This window comes from Anomalospiza imberbis, unplaced genomic scaffold (assembly GCF_031753505.1).
Source record: "Anomalospiza imberbis isolate Cuckoo-Finch-1a 21T00152 unplaced genomic scaffold, ASM3175350v1 scaffold_308, whole genome shotgun sequence".
Taxonomy (NCBI): domain Eukaryota; kingdom Metazoa; phylum Chordata; class Aves; order Passeriformes; family Viduidae; genus Anomalospiza; species Anomalospiza imberbis.
In genome coordinates, this window is record NW_027099929.1 from 75,531 (window position 1) to 99,581 (window position 24,051).

At 54.3% G+C, this 24,051-nt stretch overlaps 1 protein-coding gene and 1 pseudogene across 1 annotated transcript in view; one reads left to right on the forward strand and one right to left on the reverse strand.

Annotated features, from left to right (window-relative positions):
• Nucleotides 1–20,161, forward strand: part of LOC137466582 (zinc finger protein 420-like) — an 80,498-nt gene extending 60,337 nt beyond the window's left edge. The window contains exon 3 of the mRNA XM_068178281.1: nt 19,540–20,161. Coding sequence (XP_068034382.1) covers nt 19,540–20,161 — 622 coding nt within the window. The remainder of the gene's footprint in view (nt 1–19,539) is intronic.
• A 326-nt stretch (nt 20,162–20,487) lies between these two features.
• LOC137466583 (class II histocompatibility antigen, B-L beta chain-like) lies at nt 20,488–23,526 on the reverse strand (annotated as a pseudogene).
• Nucleotides 23,527–24,051: the final 525 nt, after the last annotated feature.

The window sequence follows — 24,051 nt, forward strand, 5'->3', positions numbered from 1 at the left end:
GGAGAGCGGGCCCAGCCTCACCCAGCGCTGAGCCCCAGCAGAGCCCTGGCAGAGCCCAGAGCAGCCTCAGCATCTGCAGAGTCAGCCTGGAAGGAGGCGCTTGGAGCCTTCTCGGCTGCACCCGACTCTTGGTTACAAACTGTGGGTGGTGGAAAATGCCACCGGCTCTGCAAGAGGGCAGAAGGGGCCCGGGGAAGGCCCAAGTGCTCCATGCAAGGGAAAAACCTGCCCTGGGTTTGTTATAAAGAACTATGTACTTGGTGGCTTTTGCTATTATGTCTTGACTTCTGCAACTTATTCCTAATCACAACATGAAAGATGAGCTGATTTTGATACACTACAGTTTGTAATCACTTTTAACTGCTTTTGCTGTCGTACAATTTGTCGGCTCTTTGTGGCCAGTGCTCTGTGCCCTGTGTCGCTCAAATCCTCAGAACATCATTCATGGATGATATTTTAGTTTGTGGACAGTGTGAAAAACATACATTATAGTTTTGGCTTTTGCAAAGTATTGAAGTGGATGCTACGTGTTGTGCATTAGAATGTTAACTTTTGCAGAAGTTGCTGCAGTTGTGAAATAATAACTAATGCTTTTATTTTTGTAACTAACTGACAAGAACAACTCAGAGATATTTGTGAAACAGCTAATGTTGATTTAAAGTACTTGTGGAAGTAGCTAAAACCGTCTGCATGGCCAGATAACATTTAAGGAACGGGTGTGATGAGGACCCCTGCCGCTGACCCTTCGACTGTCAATAACTGTTGCCTGCTGATGTGGAAACCCAGGGCACTGGGAATATTTCTCTGTCTGCTCTGGGGTGCCCTGACCCCCAGGGGAGCACTGACTTTGACCCTCGTTCATGGAGAAAACTTCCAAAGCCTCAAGGTAAACTAGAAACCACAAAAGTGTGAAAGAGATTGTAGAGAATTGTAGAGACTAGTGTAGTATTTCACATGGGTGAGACATTTAGGTTTTAGGATTTTTAGTATGTTATAGATGGATTCAAGATGGAGGATATAGGGTGTTGTCTTGAGTTCCCTTCTTCTTTCTTCTTCCTCTTTCTTCTTGCCTTTAGCTGGTATCTTGTAAATGGGTAGAAAAATCCACATGAAAAATCCGGGTCTTTAGGGCTCAGTTATTGGGTTAGAAAGGAAAATAATTTCGGTGTCCCTTCTTAACTGGGTAGCTTAGTTTTTGATTAGACTCAAAAGGCCTTGTAACAAGAGATTGTTGGTCATTTTTGTGCTGTTTTTCCTGCACGCAGAGTCTGGTGCAGACAGTGTGCTGAAGTTTTGATAAGGTAACAATAAACAGAAGCTGAAGACCAAAGAAGTCCAATGCGTCTCTCCTTCCTGACACAGAACTGCTCCAGGAGGGTCTCCCCTGCCAGGGGAGCCCCCAGGGAGTTGCCCAACTTGGGGCCTGCAGACTCACAGCTGAAACCAGGGATTAGGGGGCTGTTGTGAGGAAGTGACACACAACCCTCAGAACAACAATCAACGATTCCTGCACGTACTCTAGAAAGGCGGCTTGGGGCTCAAACCAACTTAAAGAGTTCCTGGAACAAGTAAACGAGTTCAAAGAAATCTTTCAATGTGTATAATCTTTATCAATATGTTTTTGAACAATAAAATGGAAAAAATAGATAAGAAGAGTTGCTCTGGCTAACCAGTGTGCCTCTGGCCATTGCCAAACACCCACCACTGTTATTGATTTGTCTCTAATTATGCCTTCTTAAAGTTTTAAAAATTCTAAAGCATGAGGCTCATTTCTCACCAAACCCAAGGTACTCACCCCTTGCTTTCTTGCAAGCCATTGCCAATCCTCAATTTCATCTGGGTGGAGGAGAATGACGCTGCAATGAAAACAAGGAAAAGGAAGATGCACTGCTGTGGAGGCCCAGGAGCCTACCATCAGAATCTCAGTCCCTCAGCTCTGGAGGACTGGTCCCAAACAAGAATAGATTTCAAGGTTATGGGGAGAAGCTTGCTTCTCCCATAGATCTTTGCAGGCACATGCTGATTTCTGTAAAGTTATGTTACCCCATTGGCCCGTTGGCCTAATTACCCTAGTTCAACCCCTGTCACCTATTTTGGTTAGTCCCTAGAATGTTCTCCTCTCTCTGTCCCTCCACTGGCCCAAGTTTACTGCATTTCCCTGCCTCTGTTTCCCTATTAGCTGACACGACCCTTAACCCCTCCTTTGCACCATTTTCCCCCATATCCATTGGACCCTGACCCTCAGCTCCACCCTCATTACCCCATATAAAAACGCCCTGTGCCCTCAGCTTGCAGCCTGTCTTTGTCCCCGGAGCCTGTTCAGCTCTGTGCCCTGTTCCTGTTCCAATAAACCAGTTTGCTGGAGATCCTACAAAGACCCATCCTGCCTACTTTGTCAGCTTTATAAAGTCGCCGTGAGCTTCGGGCTCATCAGTGCCGGACGCTCCAAGGGCCTTGGTAGTGCCAGGACGCTACAGACTGCGACAGCCAGGCAGGTGAGGAGGAAGTCACTGCCCCTTTGCCCCTCTCTCCTGCTCCATCTCCCAGCCCAGCATCGCCCCTGGCTGCAGGACAACCTCGCTGCTGACGCCGTTCTGCCAGGGATGGATTGTGGGGATCTCCTTCCCCTTCCCTCTGGCACAGAGGCAAATCCCATCTTCTTCTCTGCCCTGCTTCCTCTCCTCATTCTCTCCTTTATCCATCTACGTCTTTTCCCATCTCCTTCCTCCCTCGTTCTTTCTTCTTCCTTCCTCTCCTGCCTTTCCCTTTCTCTTTCTCCCTGTCCCTAACTCTCCTTGTCCTTCCTGCCCCAGGCACTGAGCTGCGGACAGAGACCAGGGAGAACAAATCCCTGACACAGAACCTCGTGGAAGAGGCCATTTGGAATGGCTCCACGGCACAGGAATGCAGTGGGGAGGAAAAGCCCCAGAGGTCCCACACGAGGAGGGGCTGCAAACCCAGCCTGGGGAGCTGCAAGGAGGGAAAACCCTCCCTGTGCCGGGAAGGGTGTGGGGAATGGGAGAAGAGCTTCAGGCAGAGCTCAGCCTATTCCTGGTGCCTCCAAAGACAGTGGTGCTGGATGCAGAGATCCATGGGAATGCAGAGATCCCCTTGCAGATCCATGGGGCTGCAGAGATGCCCCTGCAGATCCATGGGGATGCAGAGGTCTCCCTGCATATCCATGGGTGTAATATATAATTTAAAATAACTTGTGCTCAGGACTAAAAAAAACCAGTATCTTTTTAAATGGAATCAAGTGACAGAAAGAACAATATATACAAGATGAATTCCTGTCTCAAAGGATGGTTACTCTGAAGGATTATTCCATCTAGAAGATAAGCATTGAACTGATAAGATGAATATTCATAGCCAGAACAAGATATTCGAGAGGATTGCCATCTAACGAGACTTCAGCAGAGTATTCCAGGAAAAGCTCTGCACAAGAAAACATGCATTAATATGTGGAAAGGGGCAAGACCGATGAGAGGGAACAGGAAGACCCCCCAGGAGTCCTACTACGTCTGAAAGCAATATAAATAAAACCCTGTGGAATCAGTACTTTGTGAACTGCCAGAGGTACGGGGCTGTATAGCCTGAAACCAGCTCCGATCGCCTGGCTCGGCGCTGTTTTGCTTGTGGCTTGTCCAATTTTTATTTGACTTGATTTAATAAATTCCTCTAATTATTAAATTGACTGATTCATTGATAACAGTGGGGCTGCAGAGATCCCCCTGCAGATCCATGGGGATGCAGAGATCCCCCTGCAGCCCCTGGAGGAGCCAGGCTGGAGCATGGGGACGCCTGAGAGGAGGCTGTGACCCCGTGGACAGAGGGGCCCCCGCTGGAGCAGCCTGTCCTGGAAGGACTGACCCCGTGGCACAGTGACCCACGCTGCAGCACTTGGAGGGGGGCTGTGCCCCAGGGGATGGACTCCGGTTGGAGAAGTTCCTGGAGAAGTCTCCGGTGGGAGAGACCGCAGGCTGCAGCAGGGGAACGACTCCTGTCCCTGGGCAGAGGGAGAAGCCACGGGGGATGAACTGAGCACGGCCCCATTCCCTGTCTCCTGCACTGCCGGGGGAGGAGGTGCAGCTGGAAGGAGGGAGGCGTGGGGAAAGCTGCATTCAAGGCTCTTCATTGACTTCTCATTATCCTGTTCTTGTCAGAACCCAGAATGTCCCTTGGACACTCTTGGATGTTCCGGGCCCAGGTCAGAAGCATTTGAGACCCTGGCATGCAGCTGGAAACCCCTGTGGCTTTGAATCTGACCCATGGAACAATTTACCAACCTTGCAGGAAGAACAAGAAATCACACAAGTTTAGATATTATAGTAGAAGTAGTCACAAAGTGAAAGGAAGAACTTTTGAGTGCTGTACAGGGGGGTTTTAGGCCTTGTACAGAGGGGTCTGAGTTTTGTACATGGGGGTCAGAAGTTCTAAGATGAAGGGACTTGGGCGTGCCCTGTCCTCCTTCTTTCTCCTTCCTAACCTCCATGTTCATGGCGATGTTGGCACTCACAGATTGGTTTAGAGTAGAAAGTCACCATTCAATATAGGTGATAGGCATTGGGGTAAAATCATAAACATTTAACACGTCATGGATGATATAAAAGATGGCACCAGGCCCCTGGGAGTCAGTGTGTGCCTTTGTCTGACCTGCTGAACGGACCGCAGCAGCTCAGGAAGAAAATCTTTTAGATAACACACAATAAATTACCTTGAGACAGGAGGACTGAAGACTACTGACTCTTTCTTTGAAGGCACAGGCTGGAGGAGAGATTTTTCCATCTTTCAGGGCCACCCCAATCTGGGGGTGAGCCCTGACACACAGTTTGTAACCAAGAGTCGGGTGCAGCCGAGAAGGCTCCAAGCGCCTCCTTCCAGGCTGACTCTGCAGATGCCGAGGCTGCTCTGGGCTCTGCCAGGGCTCTGCTGGGGCTCAGCTCTGGGCGAGGCTGGGCCCGCTCTCCCCTCACATTGCTCCGGGCAGCTGAGTCACACAGGGAGAAGGAAGGGACACGTCAAGGGAGTTGAGGTTTAAGAGAGTTTTTATTCAAAAAACTGCCATGCAAAACAGGCTGTCATAAGAGCCATAACAAACAGGCTGTCCTAACTACCTTAACCAACTAACACTACTAACTACCATAACTAACTAGCACTGCTAACTACCATAACTAACTAGTTGTCCTAACTCACTACTGTAACTAAAATCTGTCCTCCAGTGCTTCAGCTCCTCCGCTGCTGCCTCAGTTGCTTTGCTGCGATGATCAGAGGGGTCAGGCTGGAGAGAGGCTTGGCTGATGATAAAAATGGGTGCTGCCCAAAGGAGAAAAAAGAAAGAAATGAACCGTTACTTTCCAGAGTCAACTTCCTCACAGGCTCTGCTGCAACAGGACAAAGGGAAATGGTCTGAAACTCAGGAAAGGGAAGCAGGCTCAGATGAGATCTGAGGCAGAATTTTTTTAGCAGGAGAGTGGGGAAGCACTGACAGAAGGTGCCCAGAGATGTGGGGGTGCCTCCTCCCTGGAAACATCCAAGCTCAGGTAAGGCAGGGCTCTGAGCCACCTGAGCTGCTTGAAGATGGCCCTGCTCGCTGTGGGGCCCCAGGTGCAGATGACCTCGAAAGGCCCCTGCCAAGCCAAACCAGGCGAGGATTCTGCTTGCTTTGCGTGTGGAAAGCAGCGAGACCGGAGACCATCGGAGGGGGCCCCACAAGAAAACCCCTCCCTGGCGCTGCTGCTTCCCCTGCAGCCGCTTGGCATTCACCTGCAGCAGCTCCTGGGCAGACCAGCGCCGCTCCTCGTCCGGCTCCAGGCTGCACTCGAGGAAGTCCCGCAGCAGAGCCGACAGGCGCCTGGGCTCCTGCAGCTGCGGGGTCCCGTTCTGCCAGATCAGAGCGCGAGCCTGCAGGAAAAGCAAACTCAGCGCTCTGCCAGCTTCCTTCCCACCCACAAGTGCTCACATCGACCCCGGCTTCCCAGCCCCAGCTCCAGGGGCACTTTCCTCCCTGGCAGAGATGCTGCTCACAGCTCATTTTTCTATGCCAACCAAAAAACCCTAACCCTGGTGCTGCCTCAGCCTTTGTAAAGAGCTGGTGCACTTGCTTCACATTTTCAGGTCATCCTCACAGCCAGAAGAACTGCAACAACGTAAATCCCAAAGCAGATTGTGTCTGGAGACTGCAGAATATGTGTCTGTGTTGAGGCTCCAGTCCTCTGGGAATTCCCTTCCCCATGTGCAGAAACCTCCAGCTGCTGCTCCCAGTGCAGGCTCACCCTGTGCTCACAGGCCTCTGCAACCATGGGAGAATTGGCCTCTTACCATGGCCCTCGTTTCCTTGAAGTAAGGAGGTTCTCCTTCCACCATCTCGATGGTCACAATGCCGAAGGACCAGATGTCCACCTTGGGGCCGTAAGGAGAACTGGTGACAACTTCTGGGGCCATCCAGTGAGCAGTGCCCACCATGGAGCTGCGCTGGTCCTGCTCAGGGCTGAGCTGAGCGCTGAGGCCAAAATCAGCTGAGGACAGAAACAAACACTGTCAAAGGCAGCTGGAATGAGGAAACCAAGCACAAAGACTCCCCGCTCTCAGTCTGAGAATGCAGCAGTGAAGTCAGCTGGAAAAGTCCTCAAGGCTGTAGCCAAGGAAAGATGGAACTGAACTGGACCCTTAAAGAAACCCTCAGCTTTCGTGCAGTCACTTTTACTGATTCCCTTGCAGCTTTAGATTCCAACTCCTGCCCCTCTGGGAGGGCCATTGCCAGAGCAAAGGCACCCCTGACAGCCTGCTCATCTCCTGAGCTCTCTGCAGGGGCAGCCGCTCTCAGCTGGCAGCAGGGGCCGGGCAGTGCCCCCAGCAGCCCTTGTGGGGCTCTGGCCGTCACTGGGAAGGAGCCCCACAGCCGCACCCCGGGAGCGCCGTGCCTGGCCAGGAACACCCACCCAGCTTGACAGAGCCGTCCATTCCCAGAAGGATGTTGGAGCTCTTCAGATCTCTGTGGATCACCCGGTTCGAATGGAGGAAATGCAGGCCCTGCAGACACTGAGAGAGAACAAGAAACACGAGGGTAAAAACCAATGGCCGGAATATATCACACAAGAAAGGACAGTTTAGAATTCTGCCAGCAGCGACTTTGCTGTGACAGGCCAGGAGTGCAGTGCAGACAAGCTCCAGGCAAACGGTTCAGGGCAAAGCTGAGAACAGCACATCAAATCCAAAACAGACAGAGAGTGCCACAACAGCAGGAAAGAGAACAAGAACAGAGTAGAAGTGCAGTGCTGCTGGCAGGCCGTTCACTGCAGGGGCTCTTTCTTCTCCAGCTCATAAAAACAACAGAGAAACAAAGCCCTGAGCATGGAGCCACTCCTGCTCTCACGCCCTGCTGGGAAGGACGATCGTGTCCAAGGCATGGCAGTCACAGGCAGGATCCCTCACCTCCCGAATGACAGCTGCCATCTCTCCTTCAGCCATGCGTGTCTGTCTGACAACGTCCTGCAAAGTTCCTCCATCCATGTATTCCATCACCAGCCAGAGATCTCCATCGACAAGGAAGCTGGAAGAGGAAAGCAGTGGCATGGAGACCAATGTGCAGTGCTCAATTCCCCCATGGAAAAGCCTGGAGTGGAGTTTTGTTGCCAGGTCACTTGTCAGTGAGGACAGAATCCGATGGAGAGACATTCCTGCCAGGCTGCACAGCCCTTGGGATCTGCACAGTCTAAAGGAGGAGACCCCTGTGAGAAAGGAGAGGCCTGAGATGGCAAGCAGGTGAAAAATGCAGTTTAGCAAAGGCCCAGATCAATGTGGAACCACAACACTGGCCCCCAGCTGGTTCAGCTTCTGAACTCATCAGTTCCACCCTTCCCTGCAGAACAAGGCAACACAGCTCCCAGGGTTATCCAGGGGAGGAGGCCGGGCAGCTCTTGGGACAAAAGGGGTCAGAAAACCTTTCAGAAAGTCCCTTCAGAAACAGGCAAGGCCAGTGACAAATGGGCAAACGAGGCATTTCTGGGAACAAGAACCTGGTCTTCCTGGCATCTGCAGCAATGGGAAAGGGCTGGGAAGAAGAAGGCAAGGGAAATAATTTCTGCTGTGGTTTACCAGCACTTGTTGTAAGACACAGAAAACAGGGTCAACTTGAAGGGAAAACCAAACTAAAGCTACAAAAGCACACGGAGGGAGCGAACTGCCAGGCTGTTGTTTTGGGAAGAATCTGCTGGGTCAGGCATTTTCAAATCAGGCTACAGACTACGGATGCCAGGAAAGGTTAAGGCAGGGCCCGGGCACGGGATAAGGCCTGAGGCACTCACCTGTCCAAAGAGCTGACAATGTTGGGGTTCTTCTTGTCCTTCAGGAGCAGGAGCTCATTCACAGCTCGTTCCCTGTTCTGCCCTCTGAGACTCATTTTCTTTATGGCCACCTGAAGGGACATTGCAGACCTTTAACTGGAGGAGTCTGAAGGGGACAGCGCTCGGAGGTGGCCCTGGGGCCCCTGGAGCACTTGCTGGCCACGTGGAAAAGAGCCAGGTGTTTTGTCTGGGGGATGTGTCGCCGGCTCGAGGCCATCGAGGCCATCCTGCAGGGAACAAATGAGGCGTCCCCCGATGTCCTCAGGGACTTGGTGGCCAAGGCGGCCATGGCCGAGCGGCTGTGGGAGGCCAGTGCCCGCCTGGCCACGTGTCACCTGCTGGGGATACTTGGGGACATCTGCAGGCTCCTCGTGAAGCCCCCCGGTGGCCCCAGTTGCCGCACAGTGGCTGAGCGGAGCCAAAAAGCCATCGCGGACATCCCGAGGCTGCTGCAGGGACAGCGATGTCACCGCAGTGATGTCATCGGAGTGATGACATCATCGGGGACATCGCTGCTGTCACTTGTCCCCTCCCTGCGCAGGCTTTGAGACAAATTTGGGGAATTTTCTGGGAATTTTCACCGAAATTTCCCAGATGCTGATGGGAAGCATCAAGCAGCAAGACCCAAATGCTGATGGGAATTCCTGGGGTGACATCACTGGGGACACTTGGGGACATTCTGAGCACAATCAGAATGCTTTTGCATTTCTCTGTTGGCTTTTGCATTTCTCTGTTGGCTTTTGCAGGTTCCTATTGACCACGAGCATTTTGCTCTGCTGCTCAATACTGATTTTGATTATCGATAATTCCTTGCAGCTGCTCGCTGGCACAATAAAATCTCAGAGTTGGCACGGACAAGTCCAAGGCTGTGAGAGCTTTCTGCCAGGTTTTGGGAACCCTTGACTGTGAAAAACGCCAATCACTTGTTTTAAAATCTTCATTGTAATAAAATAGTCATAAAAACCGGAATAAAAGTGAGAGCAATGAGAATTTGGACAATCAGAGTTAGGACAATAAAGGACAATAAAAAGGAAAGAATTACAGACGTCAGGGTAGGTTTGGGCACTAAGCCACAAAAACATGCCTGGCTAACAAAGGGTTAACCCTTAAAAGCAATAGCCTGTTGCACATTCAAATATCTCACCCATGGTGCATAAATTCTTTTCAAACAAAGGGTGTTCTCTGCTTTTTGTCAGCTTTTTCCCCTCAACCCTGGTGGCTCATTACAGACAGAGGAGAGGTGTAAGAATGTTTGTCTTTTCCCAGAAGGAGGCAGTAACTCTTGCTGTTATCTCCCTGCGAAGAATTTCTTAATTATCCTACCCATTCCTTGAGCTAGTTACAAAAAATATCTTACATCGCATAGTTTCTATTTTGACATTATGTCATAACCCAAAACTGCATTTCTCACACTACTTCAAAAGGATTAATACAGTTCTACAAAATAACTGTGCAACACAGCACACAGAGTATCCAAGTTAATGTTTGCCAAGAGCCGATCATTCAATCTGCATTTTTCACACTGACAAATCCATTGCTCACATCCCTGGGCCCCCCCGGTCCCGGCGCTGCTCCCGGGGGTCCCGCGGCTCCGGGGGCTCAAAGGGGAGGGGGCGGAACCCCCGTGATGGGTGGGGGGCACAAAGGGGGGTCCGGGCCCGGTGCTCGGGGGGGTCGGTGCTCGAGGGGGGGTCGGGGGCACTGAAGGGGGTGCGGGTGCGGTTTTTGGGGGGTCCCGGTGCCCGGGGAGGGGGGGTCAGTGCTCAGCAGCGGGGGCTGCCTGGGGACCCCCCCGGGCCCCCCAAACCCCAGCCGGGTGTGAAAAACAAAGTTCACTCTTGGAGATCTGTAAAAGTTTGATAAGGGATAAAAAAGGGTTTTGGCGCTCGGCCAAAGAACCCGCCCTTAACTTAACCCTTCGTTCTCCGGATCCGGTTCCACTGCAGGGCTACAAACACATCCCTGAGTTTTGACATTATTCAAACACTCCCGGGAGCTTTGGATGTTCCAGGAACTCTTGTTTGGTTCTCACCTCTGACTTGTCTGCAGGACATTCTGCAGATTAAGTCAATACATTTGATTTCTTCTCGTGGTTCCATCCTGTTGTTTCAGAGCCCCTGATAAATTCATAAATGCTTCTCAGGTTTGTGTCACTGTTATCACCTGGTGAGGCTGGTCCACAGATGGGAGAAACAATGGAGTTGTTTTCCACCCGAGTCAGTCACACAGAAGCATTTTAACATTGCATAGTCTCTATTTCAATATTTGTTATTGATCTATTTCATATTCATCTATTTTTAATATTTGAAGGCCTAGGAGAGAATATCTATTTGTTACTCTAGCATTAAATTGGTTACACGGTGCACACATAAACGGATCGATTTTATTGTACCAGCGAGCAGCTACAAGGAATCATCAATAATCAATCTCAATATCAAGTACCAGAGCAAAGTCCTTGTGATCAATAGCAACGCGCAGAAGCCAGTGCAGAAATGCAGAAGCCAATTATTCCATTGTCATTCATAACCTGGCTCTGCTGCAGCCACAGCAGAAAGCTGCCTCTGCTGCAAGGCACCGAGGGGGTCATTCACCCCCTGACCCGCCCCCGCCTCCATGAGTGTCCCCAGAGCGTCCTCAGAGTGTCCCCAAGTGTCCCCAGTGACGTCACCCAGGAATTCCCATCAGCATTTGGGACAATTTCAATGAAACTTCCCAGAAAATTCCCCAAATTTGTCTCAAATCCCATGTGGGGAGGGGAGAGGGGACAAGTGACAGCAGCGATGTCCCTGATGATGTCACCATCCCCGATGACGTCACAGCGGTGACATCACTGTCCCTGCAGCAGCCTCGGGATGTCCTCTGTGAAAAATGCATATTTTATGATTGGCTTTTCACAAATATTAAATTGAATACTTGTGGCAAGCACATTTCTCTCTCTCAGGATTTTTATAAAGGTGCACAGAGAGAAGTGAAAGAGAAAACAATTTCTATTTCTGCTCCTTGTTTTCTCTTGTGCAATGTGTTTGGAGAGTTGTTTACCTGGAGCAAATGCCTGGTTGGATCACGGTGGATTGTTTGGGCCTGATGGCCAATGAGATCCACCTGTGTCTGGGCTCTGGAGAACAGGGTCACGAGTTGTGAGGGAGTTAGATATGACAGTTAGAGAAAGCAGCATGTAGTTTTTAGTATCCTCTTTTATATAGTATATTGATGTATCATAGCATAATTATAATAAAAAAATCATTCAACCTTCTGAAATAAGTCAGACATCATCGTTCTTCTCATTGGGTTCGCCGACATCTACAACAAATATTATATGTAATATATTGATTAGAAGTGCTGTATTAACATTTTGATAGAATGGTAAATGTAGTTTTGTAGTTAAAATGAAGCTTTAGTAGTTAAAATAGAAACTATGTATGTAGGTTTTTTTTAAAAATAATGAGATACTGGCTACGAGATAAGAGTCACAGAACACCCAAATCTTCCAGAAAAGAGGAATTTATGGGTTTCTTATCAGAAGAAGGTAATTTCTTCAGGCCTTGCTCAGACTGGAAGAGGTTGTGGGGATTAAAAGAAGGAGTTGACATATTCCAGAGAGAGTTACTAATTTTAAATAGAATGTATGCATAACCATGAGGTATGTATGAATATGCAACAGTGAATGGATCTTAAGAGTAATTCCTTTGTTCACAAAACATGCCTGTCCTAGCTTAAGTGCCCGAGAGCATCCAGATGTCCGTAATTCTTTGTTTTTTATTGTCCTGTAATTACACGAACTCTAAATTTTTATTACTCTAATCGTATTACTATTTTTATAACCATTTCATTATCATTAAACTTTTAAAAGTTGTAAAAACAAGTGACTGGCGTTTTTCCCGCTGCAGCACTTGGAGGGGGGCTGTGCCCCAGGGGATGGACTCCGGTTGGAGAAGTTCCTGGAGAAGTCTCCGGTGGGAGAGCCCGCAGGCTGCAGCAGGGGAACGACTCCTGTCCCTGGGCAGAGGGAGAAGCCACGGGGGATGAACTGAGCACGGCCCCATTCCCTGTCTCCTGCACTGCCGGGGGAGGAGGTGCAGCTGGAAGGAGGGAGGCGTGGGGAAAGCTGGATTCAAGGCTCTTCACTGACTTCTCATTGTCCTGCTCGGAGCTTTTGGAGTTTTGTGCCAGAAATCTCTCCCCTCCCCCACTCCCCCACAGGGCTTTGGGGCGGTTTTCCCTTTTTGGGGGAAATCAAAGCGATGCGCTGATGCTCCGAATTAGGGGGCAGGAGAAGTGGGGCTGATGGGCTTCCCGCAGAGCCGGAGCCAGCGAAGGCGAAGGCGCAGGGCCGGGAAAGCCGTGTCGGGAGGTGCGGAGCAGTTTGTTGGTGCTGCAGATGGATGCCGGCCCGGGCCCGGGCCCGTTCCAGGGCTGTTCCTCATCTCCGGCTTTGCCCTCCCACAGCCCGGGGGGCCCTGAGAGCGCGGGGCGAGGCTGTGCCGTGTGCAGAGCCCGCCCCTCGCTGCCATTGGCCGCTGCTGCCGTCAGTCGCGGTTCTGGCGCGCTGATTGGTGAGAGCGGGGCGAAGCACGGCCCCGCTGGCGGCCTGAGGGCGGCCCTGGCTCGGCAGCGGCGCCATTGGCGGAGCGTCTGTGCGGGCCCGGGAGCGGCGGCAGCGGCCGGAGCGCGGGGAGGCGGCATTGGCGGAGCTCGGAGGCGGCCCCGGCGCAGGTGGGAGCCGCGCCGGGTTCTGCGGGGGCTCGGGGCTCGCTGCGGGCGGAGGGGGCGGCAGGGGGCTCCGGCGGCTTGGCGGTGCCGTGTCCGGCCCGTGCCGGCCCTGGGCTGAGGGCGCTGCGGGAGCGGCTGCCCGCGGTCTCCTTCCCGCCGCTGCCTGGGCAGGAGCCGCTGCCGGAGCAGCGCTGGCTCGTCCCGGTTGCTGTGGCTGGGACAGAGGTGGCTGCCCCGTGGCCGGGACCGTGCGGGGAAATTCCCGTCGCCGGAGGTTTCTGTGGCCAGAGCAGACCGAGGAGTCCTGTCAAAGTGACTCGATTGCTGAGCAGAGGGAGAGGCCGTGGGGCATTTGCCATGCGGGCTCTGCCCTTGTTGTAGCACACTGCCTCCTTTGGATGCTCATTTTCCCGGCCGCATCTCCCTCTGCCTTTGCCCACTGGCTGAGGGACTTGGAAGGTTCAGACTTCCCGATCCGCCTGCTGCCTGTCCTCGTTCATATGCACCCCTCCTTGTGGATGACAGCCGATGTTCATGGCTCTGTTTGGTCTTTGTTCTTCGGGAAGTTGAGGAGTTTAGCGGGACTTTGAGCAGCTGTCCGGGTCCATTTGTAACATTTATTGGAACTGATGGTTTCTCCCGTTATTTCCTCATCTCCAAGTCGCTGGCCCTATCTCCAGGCAGATTCACTCATTGACTCTGTTTTGTTCTTCCCGGGTCCTCTTTGGTTTTGGGATTATTCTCGGTGCCCTCATTCCCTGTCCTTTTGTAGCCGTTTCTGGATCAGGAGGCCTGGCTGCCACCTGCATCCCCTGGCTCAGCTGCTGGATGAGCTGCACTCCCAAGGTGTAGAGCATGGTAAAAAGATGAGAGTTGCTGTAGCACAGAAGAGGAGAAGCAGCATTCGTTTAACCCATGGTGTGCCAGGGAGCCACGAAACCGTGTCCCATTCCCATCCTTTCCATGTTTGGACCAATACATAAACTGCTCTCCTATTTCCTTTGTTATCTTTTTTCACTGCTTTTCCTTTGTCATCTCTTTGCCAACAGCAGTTGGAGTCATTTAGTTTTCCACAAACTCCTGTTTTTTCTGCTAACAGATAATGTGATCCCATCCCCTGGTGAAATGTTGTGTTCCTCATTTCAGTGGATGGGTCGGCAGGAAGGTCAGGAGCTGGAGGTGTCTGGTTGGTTCTTATTTCGAGGACATCTTGTAATCTAATGATGCCATTGAAATGATAAATGGGTGCTGTGTCTCCTGATATGAATTGGTTCGGGTTCCCAGGGGCAGGTCCACGGTGTTGTCGGATTTGTTCTGGTGGCCGTTCATCTTTTCCCCATTTTTGGGTGCTCCCTCCAGCCGGGGCTGCATCAATTGACCGCTTTTGTCTAATTACATCATCAAATACTTGAATTCCAACTGATTTCCCTGAACTTGTTATAGCAAAAACCCCAGTGCTCTGATACTCCCTGTGTAGCATAGACAGTGCCAGCACATGTTGGAGTGGGCACAGGGATGATCCCCCCTTATTTTAGTGAGGTTTTCACAGCATTCTCCATTTGCTGTTTCCCTTTGCAGCTTCACCCATTTCTGTTGCAGAGTCAGAGATCCTCACCATGGGCTCTGCCTTCAGCTGTGCAGATTCCATCTGTGCAGGCAGGCAGAGCTTGGGGTGAGGGGCAGAGGGAATCAGCCCAATTCCTGCCCCAGGCAAGAAGAGCCAGGTCCATTGTCCCCACTTTGCCCCAGCAGTGTTAATTTGCATTTCTAAAGCTCCTCTGCTGGCTGCCTGGAATGCAGCTTCTCTTCCAGAGCAGCCTCCAGCAGCCTCACATGTGGACCCCCACAACCTGCTGCTTTTTTAATTTTTTCCTTCAAATCATCTATTTACTGTTTATTAGTTAAAGGGTCACCTGTGAATCTTTTCTAGTTTTGGAAAATGCAGCCTAAAGGTGAATGTCGCAAAACCCAGAGCAAAATTTTGGTATCTCTCACACAGACATACACAAGAAAATCCCAAGGCAATTAAGTTTTTTCTTCGTCTCCTCGGAGTAAAAACTCATTCTCTCATCCCTGACCCAAACCTAACCGGCAATATAGAAGTAGGAAAATTACAAATAATGCTCTACTGCTATAAACTTTGCACTGAAAGTGCAGGAAAAAGAAAAACTCCACCAATGTGTTTAGTGTTAGAGTCAAGGCATTCCTTGATTCTGGCCAGGATGTGCAGCAGAAATCATTCCATCCCTACATAGCCCGGGTGTGCAGAGAAAATCGTTCCATGACACGTGGGTTTGACTGGATTTTCCCCAAACTTGATACAGTCTGAACCAATCTAAATCCATTGGTTTAATGTTCTGTAGTTTCAAGTTGTGCAGTTTTTAGTATTTGGGTTCCTATTGGACCCGGATTTCTTGGCTTCTGCTGTTCATCAGATCGGAACTGCTGGATTTCCTTCTCAGCTTTTTCCAGAGCAGGTGTCTCCAGCTCTGCCGGGGGCAGTGTCTGGGGTAGGTGTTGGTTGCTGTTTGCTGCTGGGCGTTATCTTTGTGGGAATCTTTTGGGCCATTCCCAGAGTGTTGAGATGTTAAATTCATCTCCATTGAGGGGTGGAACATCCCTTAAAAAAACCTTTACCATTTCTTTCCCCGAGGCCAAGGCAAACCAAGGCTGAGTAGGGAAATAAAATGTTAGAAATGTTCAAGTCTATGACCTGGTGTATTTTCCATCAATGCAATCCCAGGCAGGGCAGTGTGTGAGTGTGGCTGAGACCCAGAGTGGAATTGTGCCGTTGTCTTCGGCAGCAGCTGTGGCAGTGCAGGCCCAGAAAGCACTGAAGCTGCAGCAGTGGCAGCAAGGATTGGCCCCGGTGGCTGGAGATGCCAAAGGAGGGTGCCCAGGCAGAGGATTTGAGCAGAGGATGTGTGGGCAGGCCCAGGGGCTTGCCCCGCTGTGGAGCCCTGGCTGCTGCTGCGCTGCCTTCAGTGCAGGCTCCGTGGGGGCCTCCCATGCTCCTGCTGCAGGCGGGAAGTGCAAATCTCCGGGGCTTCAGAGCCCTGGAGCCCAGGCTGAGGGGTCCCCCCGTGCTCAGCTGTGCTGGGGGCTGTTTCTGGCCTCAGGGACACTTGGCATGGGCCACGCCACTTGGCCACCAGTGGTGCTGCTTTGGCCTCCTCAGGCAGGGCCCGATGTCCTGCTTGGATGTTGGGAACAGCAAAGTGCCAAGGCAGGCTCTGTGCCAGCCCAGCTTCCTGTGGGAGAGATTTCACAAGAGACAGGACTCTGGCCACTGAGTGCTTTAAATGTCCATCCCTTATCCCCACCCTGCACTGGGTGGAGAATTACCAGGGTAAGGAATTCCCAAGATCAATTGCAAGGGAGAGAATTGAATATCTGCCCTGGGTCTGGCTCTTCTTCTTGCCAAAGCCAACGGCAAAAGCCGTACCCATGGCATCTTGGATTACAGCCCTGACTCCTTCCCAGGGGCTGTTTGGGTGGGCTCTCCCCTGGCCAGGAGGGCAATGCCTCTGCCAGGTGCTTGTGGCCGACCCCGTCCCCTGGGTGCTGGGGCCCCCTTGGGCCCTGGGGTTGATCCCTGAGGGGCTGTAAGAGCTGTGCCATGGCCTTTGCCTTCAGCTTGGCCTTCTGCTCATCCCTTCTTGCATTCAGCTGCTGTGCCTTTGTGCCCAAGTGCTCCAGGGCCTTCTTCTGCCGCTCCTGCAGCCCTGCTCACTGCCTGTGGGTGCTCATCCTCTGAGAGCTGCTGAGTTTTGTGCAAAATCTTTCCTTTCTCCAGCGACCCAAAGCAAATGCTTAATAGAAAATCCTGATCCTTCCATGTACAATCTACATTTCCCAGATGTGTCTTTGTTTTCCTCCTTGTGCTCAGGGTCCCCTCCCCAGCCCGTATCCCAGAGCCGGTCCCTGTCCTGCCGCAGTGTCCAAAGGCGGCCCCCCCGGCGGGCAGGGCCGGCAGCTCCATGGGGCCTGGCAGCGGCCGGGGCGTCCCGCAGGCTCCTGGGGGCCGGGGGCCACTGCCGGCCCTGCCCGGGGCTGGTGGGGTCAGGCAGCGCCCAGCGCTGAGCCCCGGCTGCCCCACAGCCCCGGCCCGGCCCCGCAGCTCCCCACAGGCCCCCAGCCCGTGCTCCCGGTCCCGCACATCTGCGCCCGGTGCTGCCGCTGCCCACCACAGAGAAACCCCCTGACATCCTGACCTCCTTCTTTTCCTCTCCTGGAAACCCAGGATAGAAAGGATCTGGATCAGCTGGCAAATTCTGAGCATAGAACAGTGCTGAAAAACATCCCAGTCCTCTGTATTTTTCTCTTCATTCTTTTTCTGATCATCCTTTTTCTTACCACATAGATTCCTCCTGCTGCTTCTTGCCTTCACCACATTGCTGCACACTGCCCTTCACCCGATCCCTTCCCAGCACACCAACACCATCCATCCCCTGTTGTCCAAATCCCTTCTCCACTTCCCTTATTGCCCCCCTGGGTGTCCATGTCCTTAATTACCTCTGGGGGAATGTGCAAACTACCTCAACATTCTCCCAAAGGACCCTTCAGAGACATTTTGGGATCATCATCCCTTTGGCCAGGACCCCTGCCTGGCTTTCCTTTTTCTCCCCTCCCTGGGTGCCCTGCCATGTTCACTCCCCGAAGATCCCAGTGCACTCACTGCTGAGATTTTCAGTGCTCTCTCCCTGCTGACTCTTCACAGACCCCCCTGATGTGTCCCTCGTCTGTCTCCTGGTCACTCCCGGGTCCCCAATCGATCCCCAGTGCCGCCGCCAGCCAAGGGAGCCGATCACCCAAAGTGGGTGAGGCACCTTCAGCTGCACTCCCTGCCCGCCGCCCCGGACCGGTGGAAGGAATTCCGGATGAGCCCCAGGGTGTGTGGGAAAATTGACATCAGCAGAGGTTTCTGTCCACAAAGCAGTCAGAGGAGTCCTGTAAAAGTAATTTCATTTCTAGAAATGGGAGAGGCCATGGGACATTCCCCATGGGATCTCTGCAGTTGTTGGAGGACACAGCCTCCTTTTCATCCCAATTCTCCTGGCCACATCTCCCTCTCCCTTTCCCCACTGGCTGAAGTACTTGAGAGGTGCAGACTTCCCAATCCACCTAGTACATACTCCCTTCATATGCACCCCACTGTTGTATAGCAGACGATATTCCTGGTTCTGTCAAGTCTTTGTTGTTCTTCTGGAAGTTCATGAATTGAGCAGGACCTTGGCTGAGCAGCAGTCTGTGTCATCAATTGATAACATGTCCTGAAACCGATGGCTTCTCCTGTCACTTCCTTATGTACAGGTCCCTGGCCGTATCTCGGAGCAGATTCACAGCATCTGTTTGTAAAGACACTTTCCTCTTGTTCCTTTCATGGGGGTCCCCCGTTTTCGGGACATCCCCCCTGGAGCAGGGTGTCCCCTCTTTGCTGCAGCCCCAGCCCTCAGGCAGAGCTCAGCCAATCAGAGCGCACGGCGCTGATGACTCACCAGTTGCCAGGCAGACTCGCAGCTCCCAGCGTTCCCCACCTGGACCCCACCTGCGCCCCCCCCCTCGGCCCCATCGCCCCCGCGAGGGGAATTTGGGGAGGTGGGAGTGGGGCAGCGCCAAGGCCGGGCCCCCCCGCGCTGTCCTGGCGGGAGCGGCTGCAGTGGGGACCGAGTGCGGGCGGAAGCGGCCGAGAGCCCAGCGCTGCCCCAGCCCGACCTGCCCCAGCTCCATCCCTGCCCCTGCGCTGGGATGCTGTGGGTCTGGGGGGAAGAGGGAGCCGGCAGTGGGTGCTGGGCCTGGGGGCAGGAGGAGAAGGGAAGGAGAAGCAGGGTTGAGGAACAATATGGCCAAACGATGGACGTGGCAGGAAAAGGTGGGATTTTGCAGAAGGAGGAATAGCAGGAGGAAGAGCAGAGTCATAGGAGGAGGACCAGAAACAGGAAGCAGCACAAGGTTCCACCCCTCCCTGTATCTGCAGCCTCCCCCCAGCCCCAGGAGTGCTGCTCCCCCACACATGCAGCAGGTGACTGTGGAGGGGGATCCAGGATTTTCACGGGATGAATCTTGTTGTTTCTGGCCTTGCTTGGGCTAAATGTTGGTGCTTTGGTTTTATGTGGCAGCTGAATCTTTATCTTTTGGAGAAGGTTTTGGTTTTTGCTGAATTATGAGGTTTGGGGTGTTTTTGATCCGTGTCTTGAAGTTTGCAGGATTTCTGGGGTGATGCTTGGTTTTTTGGAGGTTCTCACAGACACAAGATTCCCAATGACTTCCTGAGATTAAGTAGGGCAGGGAGTAACCTCCAGTCCAATGTGCTCTCCTTTTGTTTTTTCCCCAAACCAGGATTTTTCATTCCAGGGTGTGGCTGGATGGAGGAGGAGGAAAAGCCCCGGAGATCCTGCCGGAGCCCAAAGCTGGTGGAGAAGCCTCACAAGTGCTTGGAATGTGGGCAGGGCTTCAGTCGGACCTCCCACCTAATCCAGCACCAGAGGATCCACACTGGGGAACGGCCCTACAAGTGTGGGGAGTGTGGGAAGGGTTTCAGGCATAGCTCTGGCCTGATCCGGCACCAGGTGATCCACACTGGGGAAAGGCCCTACACCTGCTTGGAATGTGGGCTGGGATTCAGCCTCAGCTCCAACCTGCTCCAGCACCAGAGAATCCACACTGGGGAACGGCCCTATGAGTGTGGGAATTGTGGGAAAAGCTTCAATGACAGCTCTGGCCTGAGCCAGCACCAGGTGATCCACACTGGGGAACGGCCCTACGAGTGCTTGGAATGTGGGAAGAGCTTTGGGTGGAGCTCTTCCCTGAGAAGACACCAGCGCATCCACACTGGGGAGAGGCCCTACGAGTGTCCCCAGTGTGGGAAGAGGTTTAAGACCAGCTCCGATCTCCTCAGACATGAGCGGATTCACACAGAGGAGAGGCCTTTCCGCTGCCCCGACTGCAGGAAGGGCTTCAAGCAAAACTCCCACCTCACAAGGCACCGGCGCATCCACAGTGGGGAGAGGCCCTACAAGTGTGGGGAGTGTGGGAAGAGCTTCTCCAGGAGCTCAGACCTGACCAAACACCAACGGAGGCACCACTCACCCTGTGAGTGCCCCGAGTGAGGGCCGAGCTTCATGGTCTTCTCCAGCTCCATCCCCCATGGGAGGATCCAGGCTGGATGATCCCCAGTGACCCCCGTTGGGCAGAGTCCTGGTGCCCCTGAATGGGGAATAAAACAGAGAGGAAAACAATGGAGCTGATAAAGGGGCCGATATCTGAGGCCTGACTGAGCAGCAACTGTGGGAGACACAGACACAGTTTAAGTCTCCCTGGGCAAGAAGTGACCAAGCAACCTGTTGTGAGACTTTGTGATAAGATAATGTTCCCAGGTGCCATGATGTCATGAAGAATGTGTAACCAATGGGAAATTGTTAGCAAACATCGAGCCCTATCTGAGCACCACACAAGTAAAACCCTGTATAAACACCTGGTACCCTCAATGAAATTGGCTTCTGGTCTAAACTCGGCTGTCCCCGTCTCTCCATCGTGGATAAGCCCTGTTGTGGGTGATCCCCGTTGGGTGGGGGGAAGGTGTTGGAGGGATTTCTTTCCCTTCTGCTTGTGCTGCTGTGTTTGGTTGGTAATAAATTCCCTCCGTGTGCCCAGGCTGGGTCTGTTGTCCCCGTGCCGGTGCTCGGGGCGGGATCTCTGCCGTTGCTTCTCTCCAGTCCCGGGCCTCTCCTCAGCCAATGAGAGAACGCGATGGACAAGAGTCAGCCAATCAGAGCGAGCGGGGCTGATGACTCACCAGTTGCCGGGCAGACCCGCAGCACCCAGTGTTCCCCACCTGGACCCCACCCTCCCTGCCCAGTCCCGGCCCCCGCGTGGGGTCCCCCCAAGTCCCTCCCCACTGCCCCCCATAACCTGGGCTGGGTTTAACTGGGAAGCTTTACAGGGAAGACTGGGAGCAGGCGGGCAGGGGCAGAGTGACAGCAGGGTTGAGGGGACACACGACCCCCCCAAAATCAGCGTGGGGACGGAGCGGGGGGTCCCGGCCGGGCCCGAGACCACGGGGAGGGGCTGCAGCCTGCGGCGGCTCAGGAGCTCTGTGTGCAGAGAAAAGGGGGTGACACCGGGCTGGGGGCCCCAGGGAAGGAGCACACACGCTCCTAGAAGCTGAGCCCCAGCGCCAGGAAGACGAAGCCCAACTCAGAGCCCCTGATCCCTGACAGCATCTTGCTGCGGGCGGCATCCAGTGGCATCTCTGGGGGGTCTGCAGGGGTAAGGACCCCCCAAAACCTCTCAGAGACACCCCAAGCACCTCCAAGTACCTTCCCAGTCACCCCCATCCCACCCAGAACCCCCTGAAACCTTCCCCCGATCCCTTCCCGGCCTCCCCAGGACCCACCAAAGCCTTGGCCATCCTTCTCAGGATCCCACAGCCCCCTTCCAGTTGCCTCGCACCGCCCCAGGACGCACAAACCCTGTCCCAGTCCCTTCCCAGCCTCACCAGGAGTCACCCTGACCCCTCCATGTCTCTTCCCAGCACAACCAACCTCATCCCAACCTCTGCTTTTCCATCCCCAATCTCCTTCCAGCTCCTCTAGACTCACTCCAATCCTTCCCAGTCACACCCAACACCTCCAAACTCCCTCCCAGTGTCCACCAGGGCCCCCAGAACCCCATCCCACCCTCCCCAGCATCCTTGAAATCACTTCTCAGCCCTTCCACACCTCCAAGCCCCTCTCCCAGCTTAAACCAGGCTGTCTCCAACTCCCTCCCAGTTGCTCCCAGCACATCCCAGTGGCTCTCCCAGCGCCCCCAATTCCTCCCCTGTGCCCCAATGCCAGCTCAGGGGGTGCTCCAGTCTGACGTGCTCCACCTGCCAGCTGCAGGTGAGCCCGCACCAGGGGGGTGTTTCCAGCAGCACCAGGAGCTGGTAGGTCCAGTCCTTGTTGGGGACCATGTCGGTGGCCACCACAGAGAGCTCCTGCTGGCCCTGGAACCACCTCAGCTGGGTGTGGGCAGGCTAGAAATCCATCACGGAGCAGCCCCGGGCTGAGAGCTCGAGGGCACCAGCGAGATGGATACGCCTGGGGACACTGGGAGAGAGCGGGGACAGACTGGGATCAGCTGGGGGGAACTGGGAGAGAGAAGGGAGGGACTGGGAATGGACTGGGAAGGACTGGGGTGGCACTCAGAGAGATGGGAGGGGATGGGGGGCACTGGGAGGGAGGATGGAGGTCTAGGAGTGAACTGGGAATGAACTGGGAATGGACTGGGAGGGACTGGGGCGGCACTGGGAGGAACTGGAAACGAAGCGCGCGGCACTGGGAGGCCGAGTCCAGTGCGGGGCACTCGGCGCTGCGGGTCTGCCTGGCAACTGATGAGTCATCAGAGACACGCGCTCTGATTGGCTGAGAGCGGCAGCACCACGCTAGGCTGAGATGGACAGCCGGGAGGCACTGGGAGAGACTGGGATGGACTGGGAGAGCCACGGGGGTCAGTGGCAGGGACACAAGGTCTCGGGGATGGGCACAAGGAGGGCTGAGGGCTCTGGGCCGATCCCAGGGAGGTTTTGAGGGGCTCCAGGGTCATTGCCAGGGCAGGGCCCGAGGGGACACGCTCTGCCCCGCGCTCACCTCGGCGCTCCGTGAGGAACGGGCTGAGATACTCGTGGTTGTACCGGCACAGCCAGTCCGCCGCAGCCCTTTTTTGCTCCATAACGTCTGGGTCGCTGTTCCAATACCTGGCTGCTGTCTCCCCATAGGGGGTGAACCGCAAAAAGTGCCCCACGTCGCAGTCGAACATCGCGTACTGCTCCCGATTGTAGATGAACCTGCTCAGGTACCTCACCTTCTCCGTGCCGTTCATGAAGTGACACTCGGACTTTCCCACGTACTGGAACACCCCTGTGTGTGCAGGACACAGGTCCGGGGGTGCCCCCCCAGTACCCCCAGAGCTCCGAGATCCACCCCGGATCCCCACTCCGTACCCCCTGTGCCCCAGGACGACCATGGATCCCTCCTGCCCGCGCTGCCACTTCCTCTTTTCCACCCTTCCCCCATTTGTCCTTGCACATCCTCTCCCCTCCGACTTTCATCCTCTCCCCAGATGAGTTTTGAGGTCCCATTTACTCATTTTCCTCTATCCCAACCTTTTAAACATAATTTCCCAAAAGCCCAGCCCCCCTTCCCGCTCAGTTTTGGGGTCCTACCCTCCCCTTTTCCCCACTTTCCCACCCTCTCCCACCCCGTCCTCACCTGCTCCCAATCCTCAGCCCCTCCCGCTCTTCCTTTCGGGGTCCCCTCCTCCTCCTGCCCCTGCAATTTCGGGCTCCCACCGCCCCCTTTTCCCCATTCTCCCCCCTGTCCCACCGCCTCCCGCCCCCCCCCCGCTCTCCCGAGAGCTCCGCGCCCGCAGCCGGGGGGGCTCCCAGCACCACCAGTGCCACCAGTACGGCCCCAGCTGCCGCCACTCGCCCCATGGCCAGCGCCGCCCAGGGAGCACCAGCCCCAGAGCGGCCGCGCTGCGCTGGCAGCACCAGTCCGGAGCAGCGCGGGCTCAGCAGCGCCGCGCGCTCTCATTGGCTCCGAGCACTTTTGGGCACCGATTGCCGAGGCTCTGCCACACAACCGATGACTCCTCAACTCCTCGCGCTCCCATTGGCTGCAGCGCGTTTTGGCTGCGTTTGGATTGGCTGAGCGGTTCCGGGACGCTGCAGCCCCGGCTGGGGCTTTTCCAGGCACGGGGAGCCTTGGGGCGCTGCGCAGCTGGGAGCTCAGCTGTGCCCAGAAATGTGTGCCCGGCTGCGCGGGGTCTCAGGGGTGCCCGTGGCGAGGGGTGACGCTGGCCCCATGCCAGGCACCCCCCAGAGCCGCTCTGTCCCTGCCCCCCGCAGCCGCACAGGGACAGCAAATGGAACCGAGGGTTCCTGCCTGGGGACAAGGAGCGGGAGAGATCCCTCAGCAAATCCGGCACGGGCACAACAGACCCGGCCCGGGCACAGGGA